This window comes from Equus caballus, chromosome 5, assembly GCF_041296265.1.
Source record: "Equus caballus isolate H_3958 breed thoroughbred chromosome 5, TB-T2T, whole genome shotgun sequence".
Taxonomy (NCBI): domain Eukaryota; kingdom Metazoa; phylum Chordata; class Mammalia; order Perissodactyla; family Equidae; genus Equus; species Equus caballus.
This window is the reverse complement of record NC_091688.1, coordinates 39,506,929-39,530,654: the sequence shown is the minus strand read 5'-3', so window position 1 is coordinate 39,530,654 and position 23,726 is coordinate 39,506,929. Positions and strand designations below refer to the sequence as shown.

General features: G+C 47.0%; 1 protein-coding gene across 6 annotated transcripts; it reads left to right on the top strand.

Moving 5' to 3' along the window:
• The first annotated feature begins 631 nt into the window (after positions 1-631).
• On the top strand, positions 632-22,923 carry LOC102151104 (SLAM family member 9). 6 transcript variants are annotated; one of them, XM_070267011.1, is made up of 8 exons: positions 632-734; positions 7,851-7,964; positions 13,278-13,661; positions 15,953-16,231; positions 18,088-18,222; positions 18,393-18,484; positions 18,746-19,289; positions 22,679-22,923. In XM_070267011.1, exons 1-7 carry the CDS (start codon positions 647-649, stop codon positions 18,830-18,832), a joined length of 1,179 nt encoding a protein of 392 aa, XP_070123112.1. In that variant the 5' UTR covers positions 632-646; the 3' UTR covers positions 18,833-19,289; positions 22,679-22,923. The 6 variants fall into 6 exon arrangements, with proteins under 6 accessions (XP_070123112.1, XP_070123113.1, XP_070123111.1 ...); XM_070267012.1 differs by having other exon boundaries at positions 18,746-19,786; XM_070267010.1 differs by having other exon boundaries at positions 18,746-20,295.
• The last annotated feature ends 803 nt before the right edge of the window (positions 22,924-23,726 follow it).

Genomic DNA, 23,726 nt, shown 5'->3' with positions numbered 1-23,726 from the left:
CCTGTGCTGCTGAAGCAGAGCACGTGAACTTAACCACTTGGCCACAGGGCTGGCCCCTTCTCCTTCATTTTTGTTGGATAGTAAGTTCAAGTTTGATAGTTTTTTTCTCTCAGAAACTTCAAATATGTCACCCCAGTGCCTGTGGCCTCCATGGTGTCTGAAATCAGCTGTTCATCTCTTTGTGGATGCCTTGTATGGGATGAGAAACTGCTCTATTTCTGCTTTCAAGAATCTGTTTATCTTTGTCTTTTTTAAAATGGAGATATAATTCCCTCACAACATTATATTAGTTACAGGTGTACAACATAATGACACAATATTTGTATATATTGCAAAATGATAACCACAAGAAATCTAGTTAATATCCATCACCACACACAGTTACAAATTCTTTTTGTGATGAGAACTCCTTTATCTTTTGCTTGCCTGGACAGCTTTTTATTTCTTCTTCTATTCTGAATGAGAACGTTGCTGGGAGGAGTATTCTTGGGTGGGAGTTTTTTCTTTTAGCACATTGAATATATCATGCCACTCCCTTCTGGCCTGCAAAGTTTCTGCTGAAAAATCTGCTGATAGTCTTATGTGAGTTCTGTTCTCTTGTTGCTTTTAAGATTCTTTCTTGTATTTAACTTTTTACACTTTAATTATGATGTGTCTTGGTGTGAATCTCTTCGGGTTCCTCTTCTTTGGCACCCTCTGGGGTTCCTGGATCTGGATGTCTGTTTTCTTCCCAGGTAAGGGATGTTTTCAGCTACTATTTCTTCAAATAAGTTTTCTTTCCCTTTCTCTCTGTCTGCTCCTTTTGGGATCTCTACACCATGAACGTTGGTCAACCTGAAGTTGTCTCATGAGCCCCTTAGGCTATCTTCACTCTGTCTTTCTTGTTCTTATTGCTGCTCTGACTGGGTGAGTTTCATTGCCCTGTTTTCCAGTTCACTGCTCCCTTCCTCTGCTTCACCTAGTCTGTTATTGAACCCTTTTATTGTATTTTTCTGTTCAGTTGCTGTGTTCTTCATCTCCATTACTTCTAATTGGTGGTTTCTTATATTTTCTATCTCTTTCTTGAAATTCTCATTTTGTTGCTCTATTCTTCCCCGAGCTCAGTGAACATCTTTATGACCATCATTTTGAACTTTTTATCCATTAAATCACTCATCTCCATTTCATTAAGGTCTTTTTATGAAATTTCATCTTGTTCTTCCATTTAGAACATATTCCTTTGTTTCGTCATTTTTCTTGATTCTCTGTGTTGATGTCTATGCGTGAGATAAAACAGCCACCACTCTCAGGCTTAAAGGAGTGGCCTTGAGTAAGAGATGGACTTTATCATTCAACCCTGTCCTAGCTCTTGGTTGTCTCTCAAACCTTTTTGATCGTTCAAGCAGCCTACTTTATTTTTAGTGGATCCCAGTAGCCGAGCATGTGCCAAGTCCTGTCCATGTCCCAAAGCGAATGATTTCAGGCAGCACCCAGTTTCAGGCTTATTGGAAGCCCAACTCTGAGGCAAAATAGCTTTTGAAGTATGCAAATATGCCTCTTTCAGGAGAAGACTGGGAGATGGGCATTTCTGTCTGTTCCCTCTGCATTGAGCCCTGGGGTGATAGCCAGTTAAGAACTATTTCTTTCTTTGCTACCTTTGAACCTGTAAGCACAAGCCCTGCTGGCCACCAGAGCCAGGATTTCACTGCACGCATCCTCTGGGCAATAGACAGAGAAACCAGGGTACCAGATGTGTACACAAGCTTCTATCTTGGAGACACTTACACCCTGGGGGGGGGGAGGGGCAGAGGGGAGCATGAAGATGGCACTCAGCAGCCTCCCTGCTATCTGGAGAGGACTGTAGTCAGACCCAAGTGTGTGTTTAATTAGAAGATTGCCCCTCAGGCCACCCCTATGGAGATAAGCTAACAGGCCTTTTCCACGAAACATTGGGAGTGCGTTTCAATCTGCTGCTGTCTCTTTTCTGTGCCATTGGGTTGATAGCAGGTTAAGAACTGTTTTCTGATTTTCAGTAGTCCTGTGGGACCCATCACCACTAAGTCCACAATCCACCAGAGCCAGGTAATCAAGAGGCATCCCCAGGGTGGCAGCTGCCAAAATCAGGGTGCCAGATGAGTGCACGAGCTCCCTCCAGGAGATACTGGAGACCTGGATTGAGACAGAGGGAGAGTGCAAAGATGACACCACCCAGCCTCCATCCCTGGAGAGCACCTTAGAAAGCCTCTAGATGTGTGCCAAACCTGAAGCCTGTCTCTCTGGCTGAAACTCCAAGTATAGCAAATAGGTGTCTTTCACAGAAAGACTGTGCTGTCTTTCAGTCCGCTATCTCCGTGCTGTGCCCTGGGGTTGGTAGTAGGCCAAGAACTCTCTCTCTCTTTGTTACAGTCCTATTAGACCCATGAACACAAGCCCCACTTGCTACAAGACCCAAGTGATCAGGGTGTGTACCCTGGGCAGCGACCACAAAAACTAGGGCACGAGATGTAAAAACTGGGAACAGATGCATGTATAAGATCCCTTCCAGTAGATATCCGAGCTCTGGAGCGTGGTTGAAGGGACTGCAAAGATAACACCTGCCCTCCAAGCTCTCTGCAGAAGATTACAGTTGTTGCTTAGATGTGTGTTGAATCAGAAGCCTGCCCCTCAGGCTGCGGCTATGAAGATAAGCTAATAGGCTTCTTTCACAGAAAGACTGCAGGCCTCAGTCTATAGCCTCTCTACTGGCCCTGACGGTTGTAGCTGGTTAAGAACTCTTTCTACTTTTCTTATAGTCTTGTGGGACCCACAAGAGTAAGTCTCACTGACCATCTGAGCCAGGCGATCTAGAGTTCTCTCTTGGGTGGCAGCTGCAAAAATTTGTGTGCCAGATGAGTGTACAACCTCTTCTTTGAAAGATACCGGCAAACTTGAGTGAGGCGGAGGGAGAGCACAAAAATGGTGCCTGCTGGCCTATGACTTTCAAGAGTGTTTCAGTAGCCCCTAGATGCATATTAAATTAGATGCCTTCCCCTCAGGCCAATGCTTTAAGATCAGCAAATAGGCCTCTTTCATAGAAAGTCTGTTCACTTTTCAGTTGGCTGTCTCTGTACTCGGCCCTGAGGGGTGTGATTCCTCATGCAGAAGCCCTTTAAGAACTGTTCCTCAGTTTGCTATTGCCTGTGGGTCTCATAGATGCAAGCCCTGTTGGCTTTCACAGTTAGGCATTTGGGGGCTTGTCTGTCAGGTGCAGGTCTTAAATGTTGGGGTGTCAGAGGTGGGGTTCAAATCCTTCCTTCCTTTGGGAGAAGGTCTGGGTTGTGAATTCCCTCATGATTGAGAATTGCCACATCAGTGGTGGGGTCTATGGTGAGATTGTGACTCAGCCTCTCCTATTCACTTCCTTGTGGATTGTTTTCACCTTCCCCCAATGTGAAGGAGCTGCTCACCTAGTATTTGATTCTTTTTCAGAGGAAATTATTTTGCATGTAGATGCAGATTTGGTGTGCCCCTGGGAGCATGTGACTTCAGGATCCTCTTACATCACTATCTTGAACCAGACCTCCGTTTATCTTTTGGTAATCTGATTCTAATATATGGATCTCTGAAATGTGTATCTCATTGAGTTTCCTACTTGGAGCTCACTGAGTATCTTGATTGTAGTTTAGAGTGTTTTCAAAAAAATAATATTTGAGAAATTTCCTGCTAACATTTTTAAATTTTTTTCTATGCTTTTCTGTTTCTCTTCTATTTCTAGAAATCCATTAGATATTTAGTGTTATGCTTGATGATGTCCAATAGGTCTCTGAATGTCTTTTTATTGTTTTGTATTATTTTTTCTTTTTATTCCTCAGACTGAATAATCTAAACTTACATATCTTCAAGTTCAGTGATTATTTTTCTGTCTGCTCATAGCTGCTGATGAGCTCTTCCAGTGAATTTTTCACTTCAGTTTTTGTATTCTTTAACTCCAGAATTTCTACTTGATTCTTTGTTACAGCTTCTATGTCTGTATTGATATTGTCTATTTGATACATTGATCTTACACTTTTCTTTAGTTCTCCATACATGATTTCCTTTAGTTCTTTGAACATGTTTAAAATAGCTGATTTAAAGTCTTTGTCAAGTAAGTGCAATGATTATGCTTCTACAGGGATATTGTTTTTCCCCCCTTGTGAATATATCCTATATTCGTGTTTCTTTGCATATCTTATAAATACCTTTTGGTCAGAAACTGATCATTTAAAATAGTATAATGTGGTGACTCTAAAAATCAGATTCTTTCCCTTTCCTGTTCTTGTAGTTGTTGCTGTCTGTTGTAGCTTTTCTTGTTTGTTTAGTTTATTTCTGAACTAATGATGCTCATTTGCATTCTTTGTTGTGTTTGTCTACTAATGTTCCTGCTCATTTGGTCTAGTAGTCTGCTAATGTTGTGCAGAGGTTTCCTTAAATGCCTCAGCCTAGTGACTCTCTCAGTCTTTGCTGAGGGAAAGTCTCTGTGTGCGTGTTGGTCTTATCTTCCATACTCATCCAGGCAGTGCTGTTAGACTTCAATTCCTGCTTGCACAGAGCCACAATCGTAGCCATAGGTAAGGATGAAGGCCTTCTCAGGCCTTTTCTGACATGCCCACATCCGTATGCATGTGCTTAGACTTCTAAATTCCAGGAATATGTCAAAGCTTTCAAAGACTCTATGGATAGCTCATTCCCCACGTTTGCCTTACAAGGTTTTAATTAGTCTATTTGTGTCAATTATTATCCACTATCTCAGAAAGCCCTGAAGTTAAACAATTGCCTGTAATAGCTTTTGTCAAATTCTGCTGGGTAAAGGGCTGTTCATAGTGGGAGAGCTCCAAGTTTAAGTCAAATACAGACTCTATTTCAAGTAGGGTCTTCAGGGGTACCACTAGACATGTCAAATCCTAACAATTTACTGGGAATGAGGCTTTGAAAGGGCTGTCTCTCGTGGCTGCAAGGCTGCTGGAGTTCACCAAGAATACAGACATTTATTTTTCAAGTGTACAGCACTGCCAGAGAGCAGAGAAGTGACTAGGAAAAGTTAAAACACAAGATGGCTCCCTGTTCTTATTGGGGTTAAGCCATTTTTCTTGAATAAATGCTCCTCAGGTTACTGCAAGCCATTAGTTAATTTCCAGTATTCTGAAAAAGTTTCTAAAAGGTAGGCCAGTTTTCTCACTGCTTTTATGAAGGAGAGAATTTTTGGAGGTCCTTACTCTGACATTTTCACTCTTCACATTTTAATATACATTGTAAATTTATTAGTTATTTTCTAATTATAGCTAAAGTTGCTCAGCATTTATATACTTTTCCCTAAATGACCCATTGAAACTAAACCTTATCCTGCTATGACTTTTTAAAGTTTTAGTTCTATTTATTTTTAATAAAAATACTAATTGTAATTATTTTTAATCAGAAAATAAGTAGTTGAATTATAGAGGAGGAAGGAAGGAAGAAAAAACAGATAGTGATGACTAGTGTGCACCTGCTGTTGTCTCCCTCTGTCTCCAGTCCAGCTCTGGGGCTGCCCTGCTGCTGTGTTACAAAACATTCATGGCTGGGCAGGTGGCTCTTCTCTTTCACCCAGACATGGTGTTCAGAAAAAAGACCATAATTCAGACCCTGTCCTCCAAACTCTCCTTTACCTAAACACCCAGCCCTCCTCCTGGGGATACACGTTCCCCTCACATCATAAAGTGGCCAATCTCTCTCTTGCCAGGGTCTTTCACAGTCATGACTTGAATTTCTCAGAATCTACACCCTCCTTTTCCTCTAGAGCACATCCACAGCTGGGATGATATTGTCAGCTTGTGAGCACATTGCCATTTGTTAAAATATGACCTTGGATAAGTTATTTGATCTCTTTGGACTTTCAGGACGCTCCTTCATTAGTGAATGATTGCTTAGATAATATGTTGTTTTGAGGATTTAGTTAAACATATATTGTAGATTAATTAAAAGAACACATGGAAAGCCTCTGGCATACAGTAGATATTCAACAAATGTATTCCTCACACGATCCTCTCTCAACTGGGGTGTCCTGCCCTTTGGAATTCCAATAAAATAGACATTACCATCTACCAACTCCCTTGGAGGTCCAGAGAATTACCTACAATTTCTATGACTTCCTAGGAACTTATTTTCTCCTGGCTCAGATCTCTTATTCTTCCCGTGATCTCAGCTCACTGAACTCGACATTTTTCTTCTACCTGGCCCTTCCTGACACACACATTATGCTGCTGTAGATCCAGGTGTGCCCTCATCTAATTCCTCAAACATTCCTGGCATCAGGTAGTTATGTGTAGCACACTCTTACCAAAGGTTCTGCAGCTAGCATGTGAGCTTGTTTGTGTGTTAGACCTTGGCACAGGATGGCTGGGATGTAGAAATGAGGTGTAAGCAATTAGTTTGCATAACTCAACGATTCTCACATGAAGAGTGCTTTCACAGGAGGCATAGGGACAGAGAGGAAGGGGCCCTATGAGACTTGCTCCCCATCACCCCGAGAGTGACTAGTGGAGGAGCTGCCTGGATTTTGACTCCACACAAGAAGTTCCAGACCTCAAGACTCATGGACTGCCTTTTGAAGTGATGTCCTCATTACAAGGTGGGGTGGGGGAATCAAGCCAGTGTTGAACGTTCTCTTGTCTGGGATGCTGCAGAGCAGTTTAGGGGTTGAACAGACTGGAATTAGGTGACCTGCTTGAGGCCACACAGTGGGATTGGACAGCTGTGATGTTGGGGATTTTTTTCCAGAGTTTGTTGTTAAGAGTGCAGACCCTCACCCTTGATTTGCTGTGTGACCTTTCACAAGTTGTACAACACTTTAGGGCTTGGTTGTCACATTCAAAAATGGGTTACTATGCAGTGCCCTGACTAGCTTGAGTGCATGGTCATGGGGCCAGTGCTGCAGCTCCAGCCTTGGGGTGTTCTACGTGGGCAGCGGAGGGGGAAGCCTCGGTGGGGAGGAGAAGGACGCACTTCTCAGGAGTTAGGAAGATGGCGCTGGTCCCCTAAGGTAGGGGAGGCAAGAGTTTTCGGATGTTGCAAGTCTCCAGTCTGGGGGAAGAGTCCGGGGCCTGACCATCAGTAGGGGCAGTGAGTCTGAGGCAGCCTGGGGCTGTGGCCAGGAGGATGTGCAGGTCTCTGTCCCTGCTGCTCTGTGATAGTGGGAGCAGGGCTGGCAGAGGCTTAGAGGAAAAGCCTGGTTGTGATGCAGCTAAGAGCCTGTCAGTTTCTGTAGAGGTTAGTCTACGCCCTGTGTGGGGAGCATCACTAGCACTAGTGGCCGCCGAGAAAGCCATGTAGGCGCAAGCAATAGGCAAACGGCAATATGTGCATTGGGGTGTAGGGATTTGACATTTCCCACAAAGAGCTTTGCTGTTTTGCTCAGAGCTTCTTACTTAGGTGACTGACAGTTGAAATTTGTGGAAATCCGAATGGAAATTTGACTCATTAAGGTGAGGCTTAGCCCAGCCAGGCTCTAAAAGAGTGACCTCTGAGCTGACCACACTGGCACTGGTGGCCAGGGCTGCCTGGGGCAGGCCGTTGACCGGAGAAGCAGGTGAGGGTTTTGAGTGGGTGTAGGGCTGGAAAGTGTGAGATCACTACAGGGAGGGGACTCTGCAACACTGGGCCAGGAGGATCATAGAGTGAGGCTGTTTATAACTGGTTCTGAAATTATGATTGATGTCTTACTGTAGATACCAGGGATGATAGGAAAGAGCTGAATGGCTTACTCTAACTATTGGGCTGTGATCCCAGAACTAAAATTTAGCTCCGCCCTTGGGGTGGGGAAGAGAGCAAAGGGCTTGTCTGAGTGAAGCTTTTCCTCTGCTTTTGTCTCTGCCTCCTAGACGCTTCCTCTGCAGCGGAACAGGCTGGCAGGCAGCCTGCGATGGGGCCCTGCTCAGAAGACCCCCCCCTCTGCTGGGCCTCCTGGCTCCTGGGCTTCAGCAGCCTCCTCCTCAGTGAGTGGTCCGGGCTCCTGGGAGGGAGGGCAGCGGGGTGGAGCAGGGGGGCAGGGTCTCCCTCCCCTGTCTGCTGTCTTTGGTGAACAAAAGACAAAACAACTCTTATAATTTAGCAAATGTACTGTCCATGGGTGAACAGAAAGAACAAATGGCTTTTTGGTTGCGTGGAGGCTGGGAACCCTGAGGTCCCAACAGTGCTGCCTTAAGGGGACCATTACCAGAGAGGCAAGGCCACTTCTGCTGCAATAACAGTGAAGCCAGGGGAGCCTGGAGCTCTCCAGGGATGAGGGATGGAGACAGACAAAGAAGCTGCTCCTGGGGACAGAGTGCGTAGGAACCAGGCACCCCTGGCCTGAAACTCAGAGGGGACCTGCCAGCTTCAGCAGCTGTCGTGTGGAAGAGAGGGCTGACCTGGCACCACCATGTCAGAGCTGGAGGAATCAACTGTAGTCTGGGCTTCTTGGGCTTCTCCTCTTCAAAAGGAGAGTGAACGAGCAGTGCCCGCCTGGGTTTGGGGCTCAGCTCCAAGCACCAAGTAGAGAGTCCCTGGGAGTCTCAACTTTAACTTCAAATTACTTGTGAATTTTGCATTTTACTACAGTGTTAGTTTTCATCTTAAATGTTAAGAAGTGTTTATCTTCGGGTAAAGTGAATCCTCTAGGAGGATGCCTTTTTCCTGCCTGTGGGTTGCATCTCCCAACACCACCAATGCTGTTCAAGTCCTGGAGACCCCAGACTGAAAGCAACATTTTAGAGAAAAACTCTGGAAAGAAAGGAGGTACCCAGCAGTTTGAGAATGATTGAATAAATTGGGCAGCATCTGTCCCATGGAATAACAAGGAGGAAAAAAAAAACTGAATGACTGGTTGTCTGGGTGGGATTTCCAACTTCCATGAGGTCGGATATGTGGATTTCCATGAGCAAGATGCGGGACATTGAATACCATGAAATTCTCATTTTGTAAATGAACAGGAGCCTCGAAATTTAAGGGTGTCTGTGTATCTACGTGTTTATAACTGGAGAAAATGTGGAAAGAAACAGTAGACTGCTAAGGTGGGTTCTCAGGGAGGGTGAACTTGGGGAGGAGACAGAGGAGGAGGAAGTAGAGAGGGGAAGGGTTCAGCAAAAAGGGAACTGAAAGGAACACTGTGCTCAGGACGGCCGGATATCTCATCTATGACTTTATCGGAGATTTTATGTTTACGTATAATGAAATTAAGGAAAGAAATAGTGGGAAAATAACAACCATTGAATTAGGAATTTAAGTGAAGGCTGTGAAAGCTTTCATGGTTGTATTTTTTTGTGCTAATATCCCAGCCACTATACGAAGTTGCAGGGAATTATATGAAATTTACTGGATTAGAGAGCATCTGTACACAGAATGTCTTGAATTCGTGATGTGCTTTGCATTAGACCCCTTTAACTAGGTAACGTAGTGTCAACAGTAAAATGTCTGCTTTCTCCACTTCTTCAATTTTATTTAACTGGAGAAGTTTGTTAAATTATATAGAGTTTTCTGCAAAGGCCCGGGGTTGTAAGATTATATAAATAGAAAGAGAGAGAGAGAGAGAGAGATAAAGATGGGGGTGGGGGAGGAAAAAAGGAGGAAGGGTCAGAAAACTGCATAACATTTTATGGTGATTTTTGAGTGTTAAACTTTATATTGTTTAAATGAATTTTAACTCTATCTTGTTTACCACCATGCGCTCCCCAGTCTTTATTTTCTTCTTCAGGATTAGATCCTTTGTGGACCAGAGAGCTCTTGCTGCCTTCCTTCTCTTTCTAAGAATTCGTCCATCTTCCTCACAGCTGGTGCTCCCCACGCAGCTTCTGGGGCCAATCCTCCCGCAACCTGAGGGCTGAGCCACCTCTCTCCCTGGGTCCCTCCTCTCTAGAAAGTGGGGAATCTGGCTGGGCTGCTGTTTAACCCTCCCCTAGCCAGAAGCCCCTGCTCTGCTACCCCTCTAATTCTTGCTTCCCTTTCCCGGGAGAGGGAAGTTGGAGGGTGAGACTCCGGGACCTGCTCAGATCCTGGCATCAGACAGAGTGCTGGTAGGGAGGAGCCCTGGGGAGGGCAGGGAAAGGGTGGGGGAGCTGGTGGGCAGCTCCTGCAGGGGAGAGTACTGGGCGGGAAGAGAGGAGACCCAGGCTCCAGGCCTGGCTCTGCTCTGTGTGACCCAGGACAAGGTCACCCACCAGGGAGCCTCCTCCTCTGTGAAAGGAGGGCCTGGGCAGATCCCCTCTAAGGGGATGATATTCCTGAGTCCACCCAGACAGGACTCTCCTGTGGCTGCTTCAAGGCCGCTGCTCTCTCTCTTCATCCCCCCCTGTCCTATTCCTGTGGCCTGACAGTGATGGCCAGCTGGTGAGCCTGTTTAGGGCACCTTCAAAGAGAAGACCCCTGGCAGTCCCTGTGGTCACTTCCTCAGCTCTCCAAGGAGGGAAGGAATCCTCTTCAAGCCTTGTGTTTGGGATCCAGCCTGGCCCTCTGTTTTTCCTGTCAACTGCTCCTGAGAGGGGTCTCCAGACCACCTGGAAGGAAGTCATCTCCTTCCCCCCAGTGTGTGCAACACTGCAAACCCTGCTCAGGAAAGCTCACTGCAGCTGTGCTCCTCAGAAGCGGCTGACTGAGAACCTCGGCCAGAGCTTCTCAGTTTCTGTCTGTGGAGCAGAAAGTATCAGCTTCTTTCTCTCTGTTTCCCCGGGCTGACCCCCTCTTACCAACGCTGGGAGAAATAGACAAACACAATGGGGTCAGAATTACTGTGAAAATCACTTAGGAAGGTGCCACCCTGGCGATTGAAATGCTGTTTGTCAGTTCGTCCATCTGAGCAGCTCCCCATTGGAACAGGATGTTTCGCTGAGCCCCAGGTTAGATAGAGCACTAATGATTAGTGTCCATTGCTGTGTCCAAAATTGCACACTTCAATGTGTGATGAACTCTGAATGCCTTGATTGGCTGAGGTGTTAAAGAATGCTTTAATTTCACTTGTTAATTAATGAGGGAACCGGGAGGCTGTCACAGCCTGTTCCAAGAGAGTCTGAGACCCACACAGGCCATCAGGAAGCTGGAATGAATGTACAAACAGAAACCCTGTGTTTACAGAGTTTATGGCATTTGTGGCTATGCAGAGAAAGGTCTGGAAAGATACAGGTCAATAAGGAGGCTTATCTCTGACAGGAGGCACTCTTGGAACTTTTACTTGAATCAACTCCATAATGCATAAAATAGTTTTTTATGAACACATAATACTTTTAAGATTATAAAGCAACTCACTAAAGAAAGTGGAGAATGCCCACACCAAATGCAGTTGATAGTACTAATTTTTTCAACCCAAGCTTGGGATAGCATGTAGCCTGTCCTTCCTCCATCTTTACCACTCTCCCCTGCAGCACAGATGTCTTCAGGTACCTGATAACATAGGAGCTGACAGTGGCCATGGAAGCCAGCTGCTGTCTACACAGCAATAAATTTCCTTTCAGTCTGAGGCCTTTGGTAAACAAGAAGGCCTTGGCTGGACTTTGACTCCCTATAGCCGCCTATGGGATTGCACCCACGGGTGTCTGAGCCCAGCCCTGTACCCAGGGCGAGACCCCTTAGAGGGGCAGGTAGGGGAGAGGAAAGGGCACCATCCTGGCACCTGGGAATGTCTGGTTCTGATCCCAGGTAGGCTTGGTCAAGAATCATCATCATCGTAGTGAGCTGGAACACATTTGTGGATGAGTTATCGAACACTGCTGAGAGCTTTTATCTTCTTAAGTCCCCACAATGATTCTGTGAGGTGAGCACGGTCATCATTTCCATTTCACAGATGAGAAAGTGAAGGCCAAGAGGTTGAATAACAGCTCAAATCTCACACAGCCAGGAAATGGAGACCTGGCCTCAAATTTAGTCTCACTGGCTCTGAAGTCCAAGTTTTAGACCATCTGTTGTACTAGATCACCCAGTCTGACACTTCAGGACATTTCAATAAAACATACTTTGAAGTGGGACTGAGAGGCTGTGAGGACACTGTGGGTTTCATGTGGTGCAGCTACAAGGTGGTGGAGCCTCCACCACGTATGACAGGCCCCCTCCCTCCCTCTCTCATGGGATGTGTGGTGTAGGATACAAACTCCCCTTTTAAGACCCTGAGGCACTGTAATTATTTGTTACCACAGCCCAGCCCTGACTACTACACTGCCTGGAAGGAAGGGGAAGGGAGAGCAACCTTGTTATTGTATTAGTTATCCATTGCTGTGTAACCTGTTACTCGAAAACTTGTGCCTTAAAACAATACCATGTACAGCCTCACAGCTTCTGTGGGTCAGGATCCAGGGGTGGTTTAGCTGGTTCTCTGGCTCAGGGTCTCTGAGACTGAAATCAAGGCTTTGGCGGGGGCTGCAGTCAGCTCAAGGCTCAGCTGGGAAGAATCTGCTTCTGAGCTCACTCGTGTGATTGCTGATAGGATGCAGTTCCTGTGGCTATTGGACTGAGGGCCTCAGTTCCTCCCTGGCTGTTGGCTGGAGGCTGCCCTCAGTTCCTCGCTGTGTGGGCCTCTCCACAGGGCAGCTGACAACATGGCAGCTGGCTCCATCAGACTGAGGGAGAGAGAGAGAGAGTGCGAGAAAGACGGGTCACAGTCTTGTATAAGCTCACATCGCTAAGTGACATCCCATCACCTTTGCTGTATCCTGTTCCTTAGAAGTGAGTCACCAGGTCAGACCACACTCCAGGGCTAGGTGGTTACCAAAGGTGTAAGCATGAGGAGGGAGGGGTCTTTGGACCCACCTTGGAAGCTGCCTCCTACAGATATGCTCTTAGTATGTGTCAGAAAATGTGCAGGTGCTTTTGATCCTTGAGCTCATTTAATTCACACTTTCATTTTGAGGCAGGTACGGAACCTGACTGCAGGTTAGCACGTTTAGGTAACCTGTTCAAGGTTACACTCCACTGGAACCGGGACTTGATTCCAGAGTTGCTTCAAATTCATTGTACTAGGCTGCCTTCCAGGAATCAAAGGAGTACATTGGATGGATTTCATTAAAAAGATGGGTCCACTTTTTAGCCTGCTGTCATAGTGCTTAAGTTTGCACACTCCGCTTTGGCATCCAAGGGTTCACGGGTTCAGAGCTTTGGTGCGGACCTACACACTGCTCATCAAACCATGCTGTGGCAGCATCCCACATACAAAATAGAGCAAGATTTGCACTGATGTTAGCTCAGGGCCAATCTTCATTTCCACACACAAACACAAAAAGATGGGTTCTGTGATTCTCTCTATTATTCTTGATCGAAGAACACTCACGTTCCTGTTTCCAATGCCCTAGGTGTCTGCAGCACTGGGGTCAAGAGTTCTGGAGCACATGGTGCTGGAGTTCAGGATTCTGGATCCTATGTTTCTCTGAAGAGGATCCGAGGAGGTTCTGTGTGGTTTCATGTGATCAAGGAGCCAGGAACTGAGCTGGAGGAGATCGTTTGGGCCTTTGGCCCTGCCCTTAAATATCTAGTCATGCTGAAAGTCCGTAATGGGGCAGAAGAGACTCCAACCTGGGTCAAACTACAGGACAAGTACATGCAGAGGGTCCGTGTGCCCAACATGACGTCCCTGAGGATTGAGAACTTGACCCGTGAGGACAGTGGGCAGTACCGGGCTCGAGCCAGCTTAACTGGGGGAATGGAATCTCACCAGATTTTCGACCTCACTGTCTATGGTACGTGACACCCCCTCACCTCAATCCCATGGCTATGACCTTCTTTGGTGCCTAGGAGTTTCGCGTGGGCACCATTTTGCAGGACTCCTTCCTGACAGCAGCCTTCAGGCTCTATTTTCCCCCTTGAAATTAGGGTAAGTGGGTTCAGCACAAATGGAGAGCAGAGCTGAGATTCACACCAGGGAAAGAATCACTTCAGTGTTTTGGGAGATAAAAATAGAGTTATGGGGGAAATGGAATTTTTGCCGTAATACATTGTTCTTTAGAGGATTCAGTTGACTTAATTTATGTGTTAGTTTTCTATTCCTGCTATAACAAATTATAGTGGCCCCCCTTATCTGTGGAGGATACATTCCAAGACCTCCAGTGGATGCTTGAAACCGTGGATAGTACCGAACCGTATATATAGCATGCTTTTCCTATACATACATACCTATGATAAAGCTGCATTTATAAATTAGGCACAGTAAGAGATGAGTAGTAACTAATAAAATAGAACGATGATAACACTATACTGTAATAAAAGTTACTATAGATCTTTGCAACCTCAGCATATGATTTTTTTCTTTCTTCATTAAGTCAAGAACTGTCACCTTTTCACTTAAAAGAATTACTTTATGTCTTCACTTTGGCATATCCGAGCGTCACTACTCTTGATCTTTGGGATCATTATCAAGTAAAATGAAGGTTACTTGAACACAAGCACTGAGACACCATCACGGTAGATCTGATAACCCAGCTGGCTGCTAAGTGACTGATGGATGGGTAGTGTATACAGTGTGGACATGCTGGACAAAGGGAAGATTCATGTCGCGGGCGGGATGGAGCGGGATGCCGTGAGACTTCAACACATTACTCAGAAAACTATGCAATTTAAAACATGACGACTTTATTTCTGGAATTTCTCATTTAATCTTTTTGGTGTGTGGTTGACCGTGGCTAACAGAAACCTGGGAAAGTGTAACCGTGGATGAGGAGGGACGGCTGTACTACAAACGTAGCGGGCTAAATCCACACAACTGTGTTCCCTTACTCTGCTGTGTGTAGGTCAGGAGTCAGACACGGGTCTCACTGGACTAAAGTGAAGGTGTTGGCAGGGCTGTGTTCCTTTCTGCAGGAGCCACGGGAAAAAACATTTTCTTGTCTTTTCCACCTCCTGCTGGCTCCCTGCATTCCTAGCTCTTGGCCACATTCGTCTGTCTTCAAAGGCAGCAATGGCGGGACGAGTTCTCCTCACACTGCATCCCTCTGACTCCTCTCCTTCTTTCTTCTACTTTTAAGAACGCTTGTGATTACATAGGTCCCATCCAAACAATCCAGAATAATCTCTCTATTTTAATGTCAGCTGATCAGCAACCTTAATTCTATCTACTACCTTAATTCCCCTTTGCCATTACCTAACATATTCACAGGCCCTGAGGATTAGGATGTGGACATCTTTGGGCGGGGGCACTGTTCTGCCTGCCGTAATTCAGAAATCACGTGTAGTTCATCCTCCCTATTCCCTCTGCTCTTCCTCAGCCCCAGCCGGAGGCCAGCCTCACTCACAAAATCCAGCCCTAAGAACTTCCATAGACGTAGGAGCAAGTCTAGCCTGCCACACTTCTGAAGACCTCATTTAGCACCTCTTTCTTTCCCTACATTCCTCTCCATAGAGAAATATCCTGCTACGGAGAGTGGCTTTGACAGCTTTAGGTCTCCATGGGATTTCTATGATGTCTGGAAAATATGTCACTTCTCCTCCTCTGTGTACCACAAGTTCAGTGGCATGTTCTAATCACACTTGGGGGTGTCGTCCCTAGTCATAACCACTGCATCTCCCACATCTCTCCACTTTGGGGCGCATGGGGCCTTTCTTGGGACTCCCAGAGCTGGCCAGACGTCCTTGTTCACTGTGGGCTGTGTAGTCCAGGCATCATCTCAGCAGGAGAAGCAGAGTGAGAGCCCTGGACCAGGACATGTCCTTCATTCCACTTCTTCTCCTTCTGGGAAAGACCCAATTTCTAAAAATAGTGGGCCTTGGGTGGGTGGAGTGCTGGCTTTATTTTCTTGTGGGAGATTTTAAGACTTTCTCAGTCTAGTGCAGTCACATAAGGCTTAACTCAGTGGCTCCCTTCCTTCTTGTCTCTTGCAACATATTTAGCTTTGGGTAAATTTTATTTCCTCTATAAAATGTCTCCCCTTCCTAGAGGGAGGAAGACAGAGCTTCAGTGAGATAGTGGATGAGAATGTGCAAATTGTAGTGTTTTCCACTCATGTGTGACTCCATTCTCTTGTCCCTCCCACCCCAGAGCCTGTGCCCCTTCCCCAGATCCTGGTCCAGTCAGTGTCTACCACAGGAGGCTGGTGCAACATCACCCTGGAGTGCAGGGCTTCAGGGGTCACAGAGGACATGAACGTGACCTGGGAAAGCAAGGACCTCCCAAGGGAGCTGGAACCAGCCCGCAACTCCTGGACCCTGGCTGTGAGCCTGCCTCCGAGCCCACCCAATGCCAGTCTCACCTGTGTGGTCAGCAACTCGGAGGACCAGAAAAATGTCACCACATTCCTTGGGACACTGTGTGCCCATGGTGAGTACAACATGCCAGAGGTGAGGCGCACTGTCAGAGCTCAGGAAGCTCTGGGGTCTGAGGATTCTGGGCTTTTCTCCCCACCATGTTTATCAGCACCACCCCAACCTGGCCACCCCCTACAGGAGTCTGGAGGCACATCCAACTTGTTTCTGCTCTTAAATGACTCTCACGTCTGTGCCTCTCACCTCTTGCCCCTGCTGGTGGGCAGCAGCTGTCCAGCACCTCTTCCACCCAACCCGTCCTCCACAGGGAATGCAGAGTGGTCTTCGGGAAAGAACCTGGAATGCGTCATTTGTCTGTGTCGCCTGAAGGGTTTGACCTCCAGGGACTCCCTGTAGGATTCAGGGCTCTGATGCTCCTGTGCCCATGTTTTGGTCACTGACACTCACACTGACCTGTTTGCTTGGAGTCCCGAATGCCTTCTGCAAAGTTAGAGCCTCTGGATGTGCTGTTTCCTCTACCATCATTCCTCCTACCTTTTCCTTCATTTCTTGCCTTATTCTTTCTTTTTTTTTAGTTGAGGAAGATCAGCCCTGAGCTAACTACTGCCAATCCTCCTCTGTTTGCCAAGGAAGACTGGCCCTGAGTGGACATCCACACCCATCTTCCTCCACTTTTTTATATGTGGGACGCCTACCAAAGCATGGCTTTTTGCCAAGCGGTGTCATGTCTGCACCCAGGATCCGAACCGGCGATCTCAAGGCTGTTGAGAAGCAGAACGCGTGAACTTAACCGCTGAGCCACTGGGCTGGCACCTCTTGCTTTATTCTTATTGAAGGATTTCCCTCAGGCATGGCTGAGTTCAGTAGCATGTGTGCCATGCTGTCACACAGAGCTCTGTGCTGGGTTTAAAGCTCTGTGGTGGCCATCTTGAAATTTCAGACAATCTTTGAACACAGGGCTCCTCATTCTCATTTTGCACAGGGCCCTGCAGGGTCTATAGCCATCCTGCCCTCCAACATCACCTTTGAGGTGGGTCCCTGGCCCCCTACTGAGCGGCAATGCTCTGTATTCTACCTGTCTCCTCCAGAGCCTGGAGCACCTTGAGAGCAGGGGCCCTGTCTTCTTCTCCTCTGAATCCCTGTGCGAAGCACAGCTTCTGGCACAGTTTGTTCTGCATGTTCCGTTGAATGAACGGATGACGTAGTAGCCCTGAGTGCAGCCTCGCCCCCCCTAACCTACCCTGCATGAGCTGGTGGAGGGATCTGATGTGTCAGCATCACAGAAAAACCCCTGTGACCCTACCCTCACCTCCAAACAGGACCCTCAGATAAAGTTCAACACTCAGCGTCACCCACTAGACCCTCTGAGAGCAGAGTCCTGCCTCCCTCTGACCTTTCTTGTGCAGCTCCTTCCTGCCCTGTCCTCTCCTGCCTGCCCCAGTGGGGTGCTGGGGACTCTCAGGGGCTGGCTTTTTGACACAGTCATATCCTGAACATGGTGCTCCTCCCTCCTGGAATGATGAATATCTGGTAAACTCCTATTCCTCCCTCAAGACTCAGGTTACCCATCACCTCCTCTGGGAAGCCTTCCCTGAAGACCTGTGTACAAGGTGTAAACTGCTATTGCACTGCGATCCCTCTGGCTGGCAGACTTTGTTATTCTCTCAGTCTTCCCTGCTGGGTGACGAGCTCCAAGGGCGGGGACCAAGTCTTGTCCATCTCAATATCCCAGGCAGCAAGCAGGAGCTCGGGAACTGGTTGAATGAATGAATCTCTGTGCTCCTGCCTCTTCGGCTTCTGATCCAGGACCCTCAGACTTCTCTACCTGCTCTCTCTATCTCTCCTTAGCAGTGGGTATCTAAGTTCTCTTGTGCCTTAACCTTCTTCATTCTTTCTGCTTGAGGGGAACAGATTCACAGGGACAGGCCTCAACAGGCACCCTCAAAGCCATCCTTGGGGCCGTCGTGGCTGTGCTACTGATCCTCGGTGTTGGACTGTACCTTTGGAAGACACATGAGAAGAAGAAGAAGATGGAGATTGGAAGAGGCAGGTTAACTTCTCCTTTCTGGCCCACATACCTCCCCTGCCCCACTTGACCCCTGGCACCCTTCCTCCTGCATTTTGCTGCTCAGGGAATGCCCTTGAGCTTCATAGCAGTGCGGGAGGGTACAGGTTTCCAAGGCCCAGATTCCTGATCCAATCTATGTGTGACTCAGGTGCAGGACTGCAGGAGGAACACAGGAACCAGGATGATGACATCCAGTATGCAGAGCTGAGCCTGCAGGAGTCTCGAGGGGGCAGGGACAAGGTGAGAGCTGGGAGCAGTGCCCATTTGGGCTCTCCCACCCTCTGTGGCTGAGTCTGAGCATTTCTGGCCCTTCTGTCTCTAACTCCTTCCTGATAGTCACTGGTATTTACTAAGAAAATTTACAACTGGGGCCAGTGTAGTGCTGGGCACTCTGGGGGAATTCACATGCAGCTCACGTCAGCAGCATTGATTCCCTGTGGGTCCCTCTGGGATCTCTCTATCCCTCTGCTGTTCTATGAATCTTCTGTCTCACATTCCTAGGGTATGGGTGAACGACGTCTACAAGAAAAGGAATCTCTCACTACTGTCTACAGTGAGGTCCAGAAGCCAGGCCCGGCCAGGCCATGAAGATAAAGAGAAAACAGGAGAATCAGCATTCCTAGGACACCTCCACACTGAGCTTGATCCCTGCAGACACCTGCCTCTTCCAGCTCTGGTCCAGCTCCAGCTGCTTCTGGTCCACATTCCTCTGACACTCATGTCTTCAACTCCCTAGGCTTGTGTAGCCCTGTCATTTCCTCTGACTCCTACCTAAGCTGCCCTCCCACTCAGGACCCTCACTCCTGCAGGACAAGTGCTCTTTCCCTGTCATTGACTTGGCTCCTGACCCCTCTCCTCCTGAAGATTCCCCAAAGGAGACCCTCCTGATTGTGCTTGTGTTAATCCCTACAACCTCTGCTGTGTGTCTTTCTGAGAACATGAGCACAAGTGTGGGGACTGTGTAGACATGTTGACCAGACCACAAAGGAGGGAGTGAGGCCCTTAGTGCCAGATGCTGAGTTCGGGATTAATGGAAGCAGCACGGGTGGGTGGGAGCCCACAAAGGCAGTGACTCGAGTCTTCCTTTGCAGCTTGTGGAGGGCTTCCTTGGGGGTGTTGGGCAGTGTGTGTGTGTGTGTATGTTGGGGGGAGTGTCTAGTGTACGTTACATACTGGCCAGAGCACTTGTTCTTGGCCACCTGTGTTAACCTGGACCTCGGCCTCAGTGTCAGCCCATGGATCCCAAACCCACTTTCCTGTGGAGTGGGAAGAGGAATTTGTACTGTTTCAGGCCCTTTCAATTCTTCTGTTTCTCAGAAAATGACTTCAGAGGCCCAAAGCTGGGAGTTGCCCTCTTAAGAAAACAGCTTCATCTCTTCTCCTACCTTGGATAGGGGCACTTGGTAGTTGGAATGGATGTGCAGTGACCTCCCACCCTCCTTGGTGGGGCTGTTGTGGGGTGCGAAGCTTGTCGAACCAGCTGTCTCCAGACTCTTCTGCTGACTCTCAGCCCCCCACAACCATGCTGGCCTCAGCCCCTAGGTCAGCCCCTCTTTGCTCACTGACATCCCTGTGTCTAGAATGACAGTTCTCTCTCCCTGTTCCTTGCTCCCATCCCTGTCTGTTGAAATATTACCATCCTGCCTGAAGCCTCCTTCCAAGTCACATGTTCTATGGATCCTGTCTGGTCCAAAGGTTTGGAAATGGTCTCTCCCATGTCTGATATTTTCAAATGCTTTGGATGTAACTAAGGTCATGGCCACAGTCTGTCCTGGATTAGTCATGAGTCTTCCCTGCTGGACTAACCTGGGGCTCCCTCAAGAGGGTGTCAGGGCTGTAGGAGGCCAGGAACAAGAAAACAAGTACCTGTCTCTGTGAAGGGTCTGGGCCACCCTTCCTCCCACAGGAGCTCAGCAGACTGAGACCAAGAGCACAGAGGCTGCTGCAGGTCTTTCTGGTGGTGGGTCCATGTGGAAGCAAGAATGGATGTGATGACCTCCCATGACCCTGTCGATGAGCTCTCATGACTCTCCCTGGCCCAGAGATCTGAGGTGGGGACTTCCCTACTCCAGCTCCAGCCTCATGTTGTCTGAGGACCTGATTCAGCGTGCACTGTTGTGTGTAGGAGCTTCTCTCCTCCATGCGAGTCCTTGCCTCCTGAAAGCTTCTGCCTTCTGCCTTGGATCACAGCTCTTGGGTCAGAGATGGACCCACTGGTACTATAAACTGTGGTACCTTGTCTCTTGCCCTAGATTCCTGGGTCTCTTGGTTTCCCTCCCAGTCAGCTCAGATCAGCTGCTTCATCCCTGACCTCAGAGCAAAGTTCTGAGCCACAGGCTTGAGCATTATGAAGCAATGCTAGGAGCCTGCTGGATGGCGCATGGATAAGGGAGGAGTAGTGGGATCCATAAAAAGACTGTTTCTGACCTCTTTTCCCTTAAGCTGAGCAGAAAGCTGAGAGACAAAAAGATGACATCTCCTCACTGGAATTTTCTCTTGTCATGCATTGACCCCACCTCTCCATTGAATCTGCTCTTGTCCGGGTTGTCAGGAAACTCCGGGTTGTTAACTCCAGTGGTCAATTCTTAGCCCTCATCTCCTGTGACCTTTCAGCAGCAATGGACCTATACTTCCTCGAAACACTGTCCTCGCCTTGCGTTCCCCACTCGCCATTCTTTTCCTCCTACTGAGTAGCTGCTCCTTAGTTTCCTTTATCAGTTTTTTTCCAATCTCTCCAACCTCCAAGTTCTGGGATATCCCAGGGCTCATACCCAAACCACCCAGACCACCTCTCTTCACTACCTGCACTCATTTTATTTCTGATGTTATGACCACGCACTAATCTCTGGAACCTGTGACATTATGACCTTATGTGGCAAAAGGGACTCACAGATGTGATCCTTCCCTGGACTCCACATCATAAATTCCCAACTGTTTACTTGACATCTCCACTCGCATGTGTAACAGGCGTCTCCAGCTTGACACGTCTAAATTCAGACTCCCCAAACATGCTGCCCATACAGTTTCCCATCCCTAAAATTGTCACCTCAATCCTTCCGTTTGTTCTGGCCACAAAACCTTGGTGTCATATTTGACTTCATTCATTTTCTCATACCCTACACTCTATCAGCAAATACTGATATCTTTTCATTCAGTACATATATTCAAATATTTATATATCCATATATATTGATACATATATTCATAACAAAATACATCTCACCTCCCCCCTGGCCCCAGGTCCATTTCTCACCTGTATTATTGCAGTAACCTCAGTCTCCCTACTTTTTACTTAACCCCTTAACATCTGTTTTTGAAATATCATCCAGAGTGGTCTTTTCAAAACCTAAGTAGCATCGCATTACTCCTTAGCTCAGAACTCCCCTTAGGTCCAATTTATCTGTAAGGCCCTGTACCATCTGACCTGATCTCTCTTGCTCCCCTCCTCACTTAATTCACTCTAGGACACTGGGCTTTTTGTCCTTCCTTCAATGCACCATGCATGCTCCTGCCTCAGGGCCTTCGCTCTGCCTAGAATTCTCTTGCCCCAGCTGTCTGCCTGTCTCATTTCCTGACCTCCTTCAGGTCTTCTACAAACGTTATCTTCTCGGTAGGGTCTCCCCTGACCTCCCTACTTAAAGCTGCAAACTCCTCCAGGCGCCATCCTTCTCCTCCAAACTCTGTTTTTCCTCATTGTTCTTCAAAAGGCTGTGAGTCAGGGGGCGTTTAATCTGGGCTGTAGTTTAAAGACAATGGGAATGGAGGCCTCAAAGTGTAAACTGCAAATCCTATTATGCAAATACCATTATTCTTCCCAGGAAACTGCAACACTGATACTTAATGAACCTGCTCCAGGTCACATAACTAGGAAGTGGCAGAGCTGGGATTAAATTTTGGAGTTGGATTCTAAAGCCCCCACTCTTGACAGCTGTACACTGGTTAAATAAGGTGTAGTCTGTCCACATGGTGGAGCACTATAGATGTAATAAGAAGGATAAATTGCATCTTTACATATTTAGGTGGGAAACTGCCCCTGAGATATTAAATGAGTTAGCAGACAGTATGTATACTATTAACCTGTATTATGAATATATACAACCATATTTTTATGTTGGCATAAAGGAAGTCTAAAAGCTGATATGTCAAGAACTTAACAGTGGTTATCTTCTGGCACCTGTTTCTTTTTCTGTATCATCAGATTCTCTATAACACTTATCAGGAAAAAGATCATCTATTACAATTTTTGAGCAGGGCAGTGACATGAGCAGGGCCATGTTTCAGACAGATAACACCACATATGTGCCAACCAGAAGCACATCATCTTGGAAAGTCGTTAAAGTATTTATGCTCATTTTCATTTTCTATTGTGTTGAATTGATGCCTTCGGAATCTTTATTGAAATAATCCTAAATATTTCTGGATCTCTCTACACAGGACAGGCAAAGAGAAAATGGTGGTCTAAGTGATTCAAATGGACACTCCCCATGACCCAGCTCACCAACCTGGCTGTTCATCAGATCAACTGGAGAGCTTTTAAAAACAGAAGCCTGGACCCTACCTCCAAACTGGGGATCATCTGTATTTTTAAAAACTCAATAAGTCATTCTGATGCATGACCAGGATAGAGAACTAAAACATTGATCTACATGAAGCCTTCAATAAATTCAAATGGGAATGCACATGGCAAGGAGAAACTGAGTTTGTCTTTCAAGATGGTTCTCCATGTGTGCTCAGCACGCAGTGCAGGAAATGGTGCTTGAGTGAAAGAATGAGTGAATGATGAGATCCCATGGGTTGGAATTACTTTGATGTGCTCACCAAGGTCCAAAGTCTGACACACTGTAGAGGAGGAAGACATTTCCTCTACCCACTGTGGGTTCTTCTGGCCGGAGAATGAATTAAATTCACATGAGACAGAACAAAAGGAGAAAATTAAACAAGGCTTTATAACATGTATACATGGGAGAGGCTCAGGCAAGCTGAGCAACTTGCCAAAATGGCTGAAGTCCCCACCTCAAATATCATCTGAAGCTAATGACAAAGGAGGTTGTTGGGGGTGGAGGGGGAGTTGATCATGGGAGATTACCACAGAAGTACAGTAAACAAATGCAGATTTAAGTCCTTGCCTTTGGCATTGATTAAGAGTTTCTAGAGTTAAGGTCATCCTCCCTTCTTCCTCATACAGAGAGGGAGACACCTATACAGATGGAGATATCCTTTACAATGTAAGTATCTCCTAACAAAGGGCAAGCAAGTTCCACTCCTCAGAGCCTCCTTCCCATCTGCAGTTTATTAAAAGTAACCAGCCCCAAATAATCCTCATGCCAAAGAGACATATCTTGGGGTGGCCAATGCCAGTACCCCACAACACAAACCCTGAGCCTGAGCCCAGAAGCTCCATTTCATCCATCGCCCTGTGTGATTTGCCTTGGAGATGCAAAATCTTGCTAACAAATGTCAAAAGACACTGATAGACAAAACC

Bases quoted from the DNA above. Each gene is read 5' to 3' on its own strand.
- LOC102151104 (XM_070267011.1), top strand. From the start codon at position 647: ATGATGTGTCTTGGTGTGAATCTCTTCGGGTTCCTCTTCTTTGGCACC. The intron at 735-7,850 runs GTAAGGGATGTT...TCTGCCTCCTAG, and splicing joins GATGTCTGTTTTCTTCCCAG to ACGCTTCCTCTGCAGCGGAA. The intron at 18,485-18,745 runs GTGAGAGCTGGG...TCACATTCCTAG, and splicing joins CTCGAGGGGGCAGGGACAAG to GGTATGGGTGAACGACGTCT.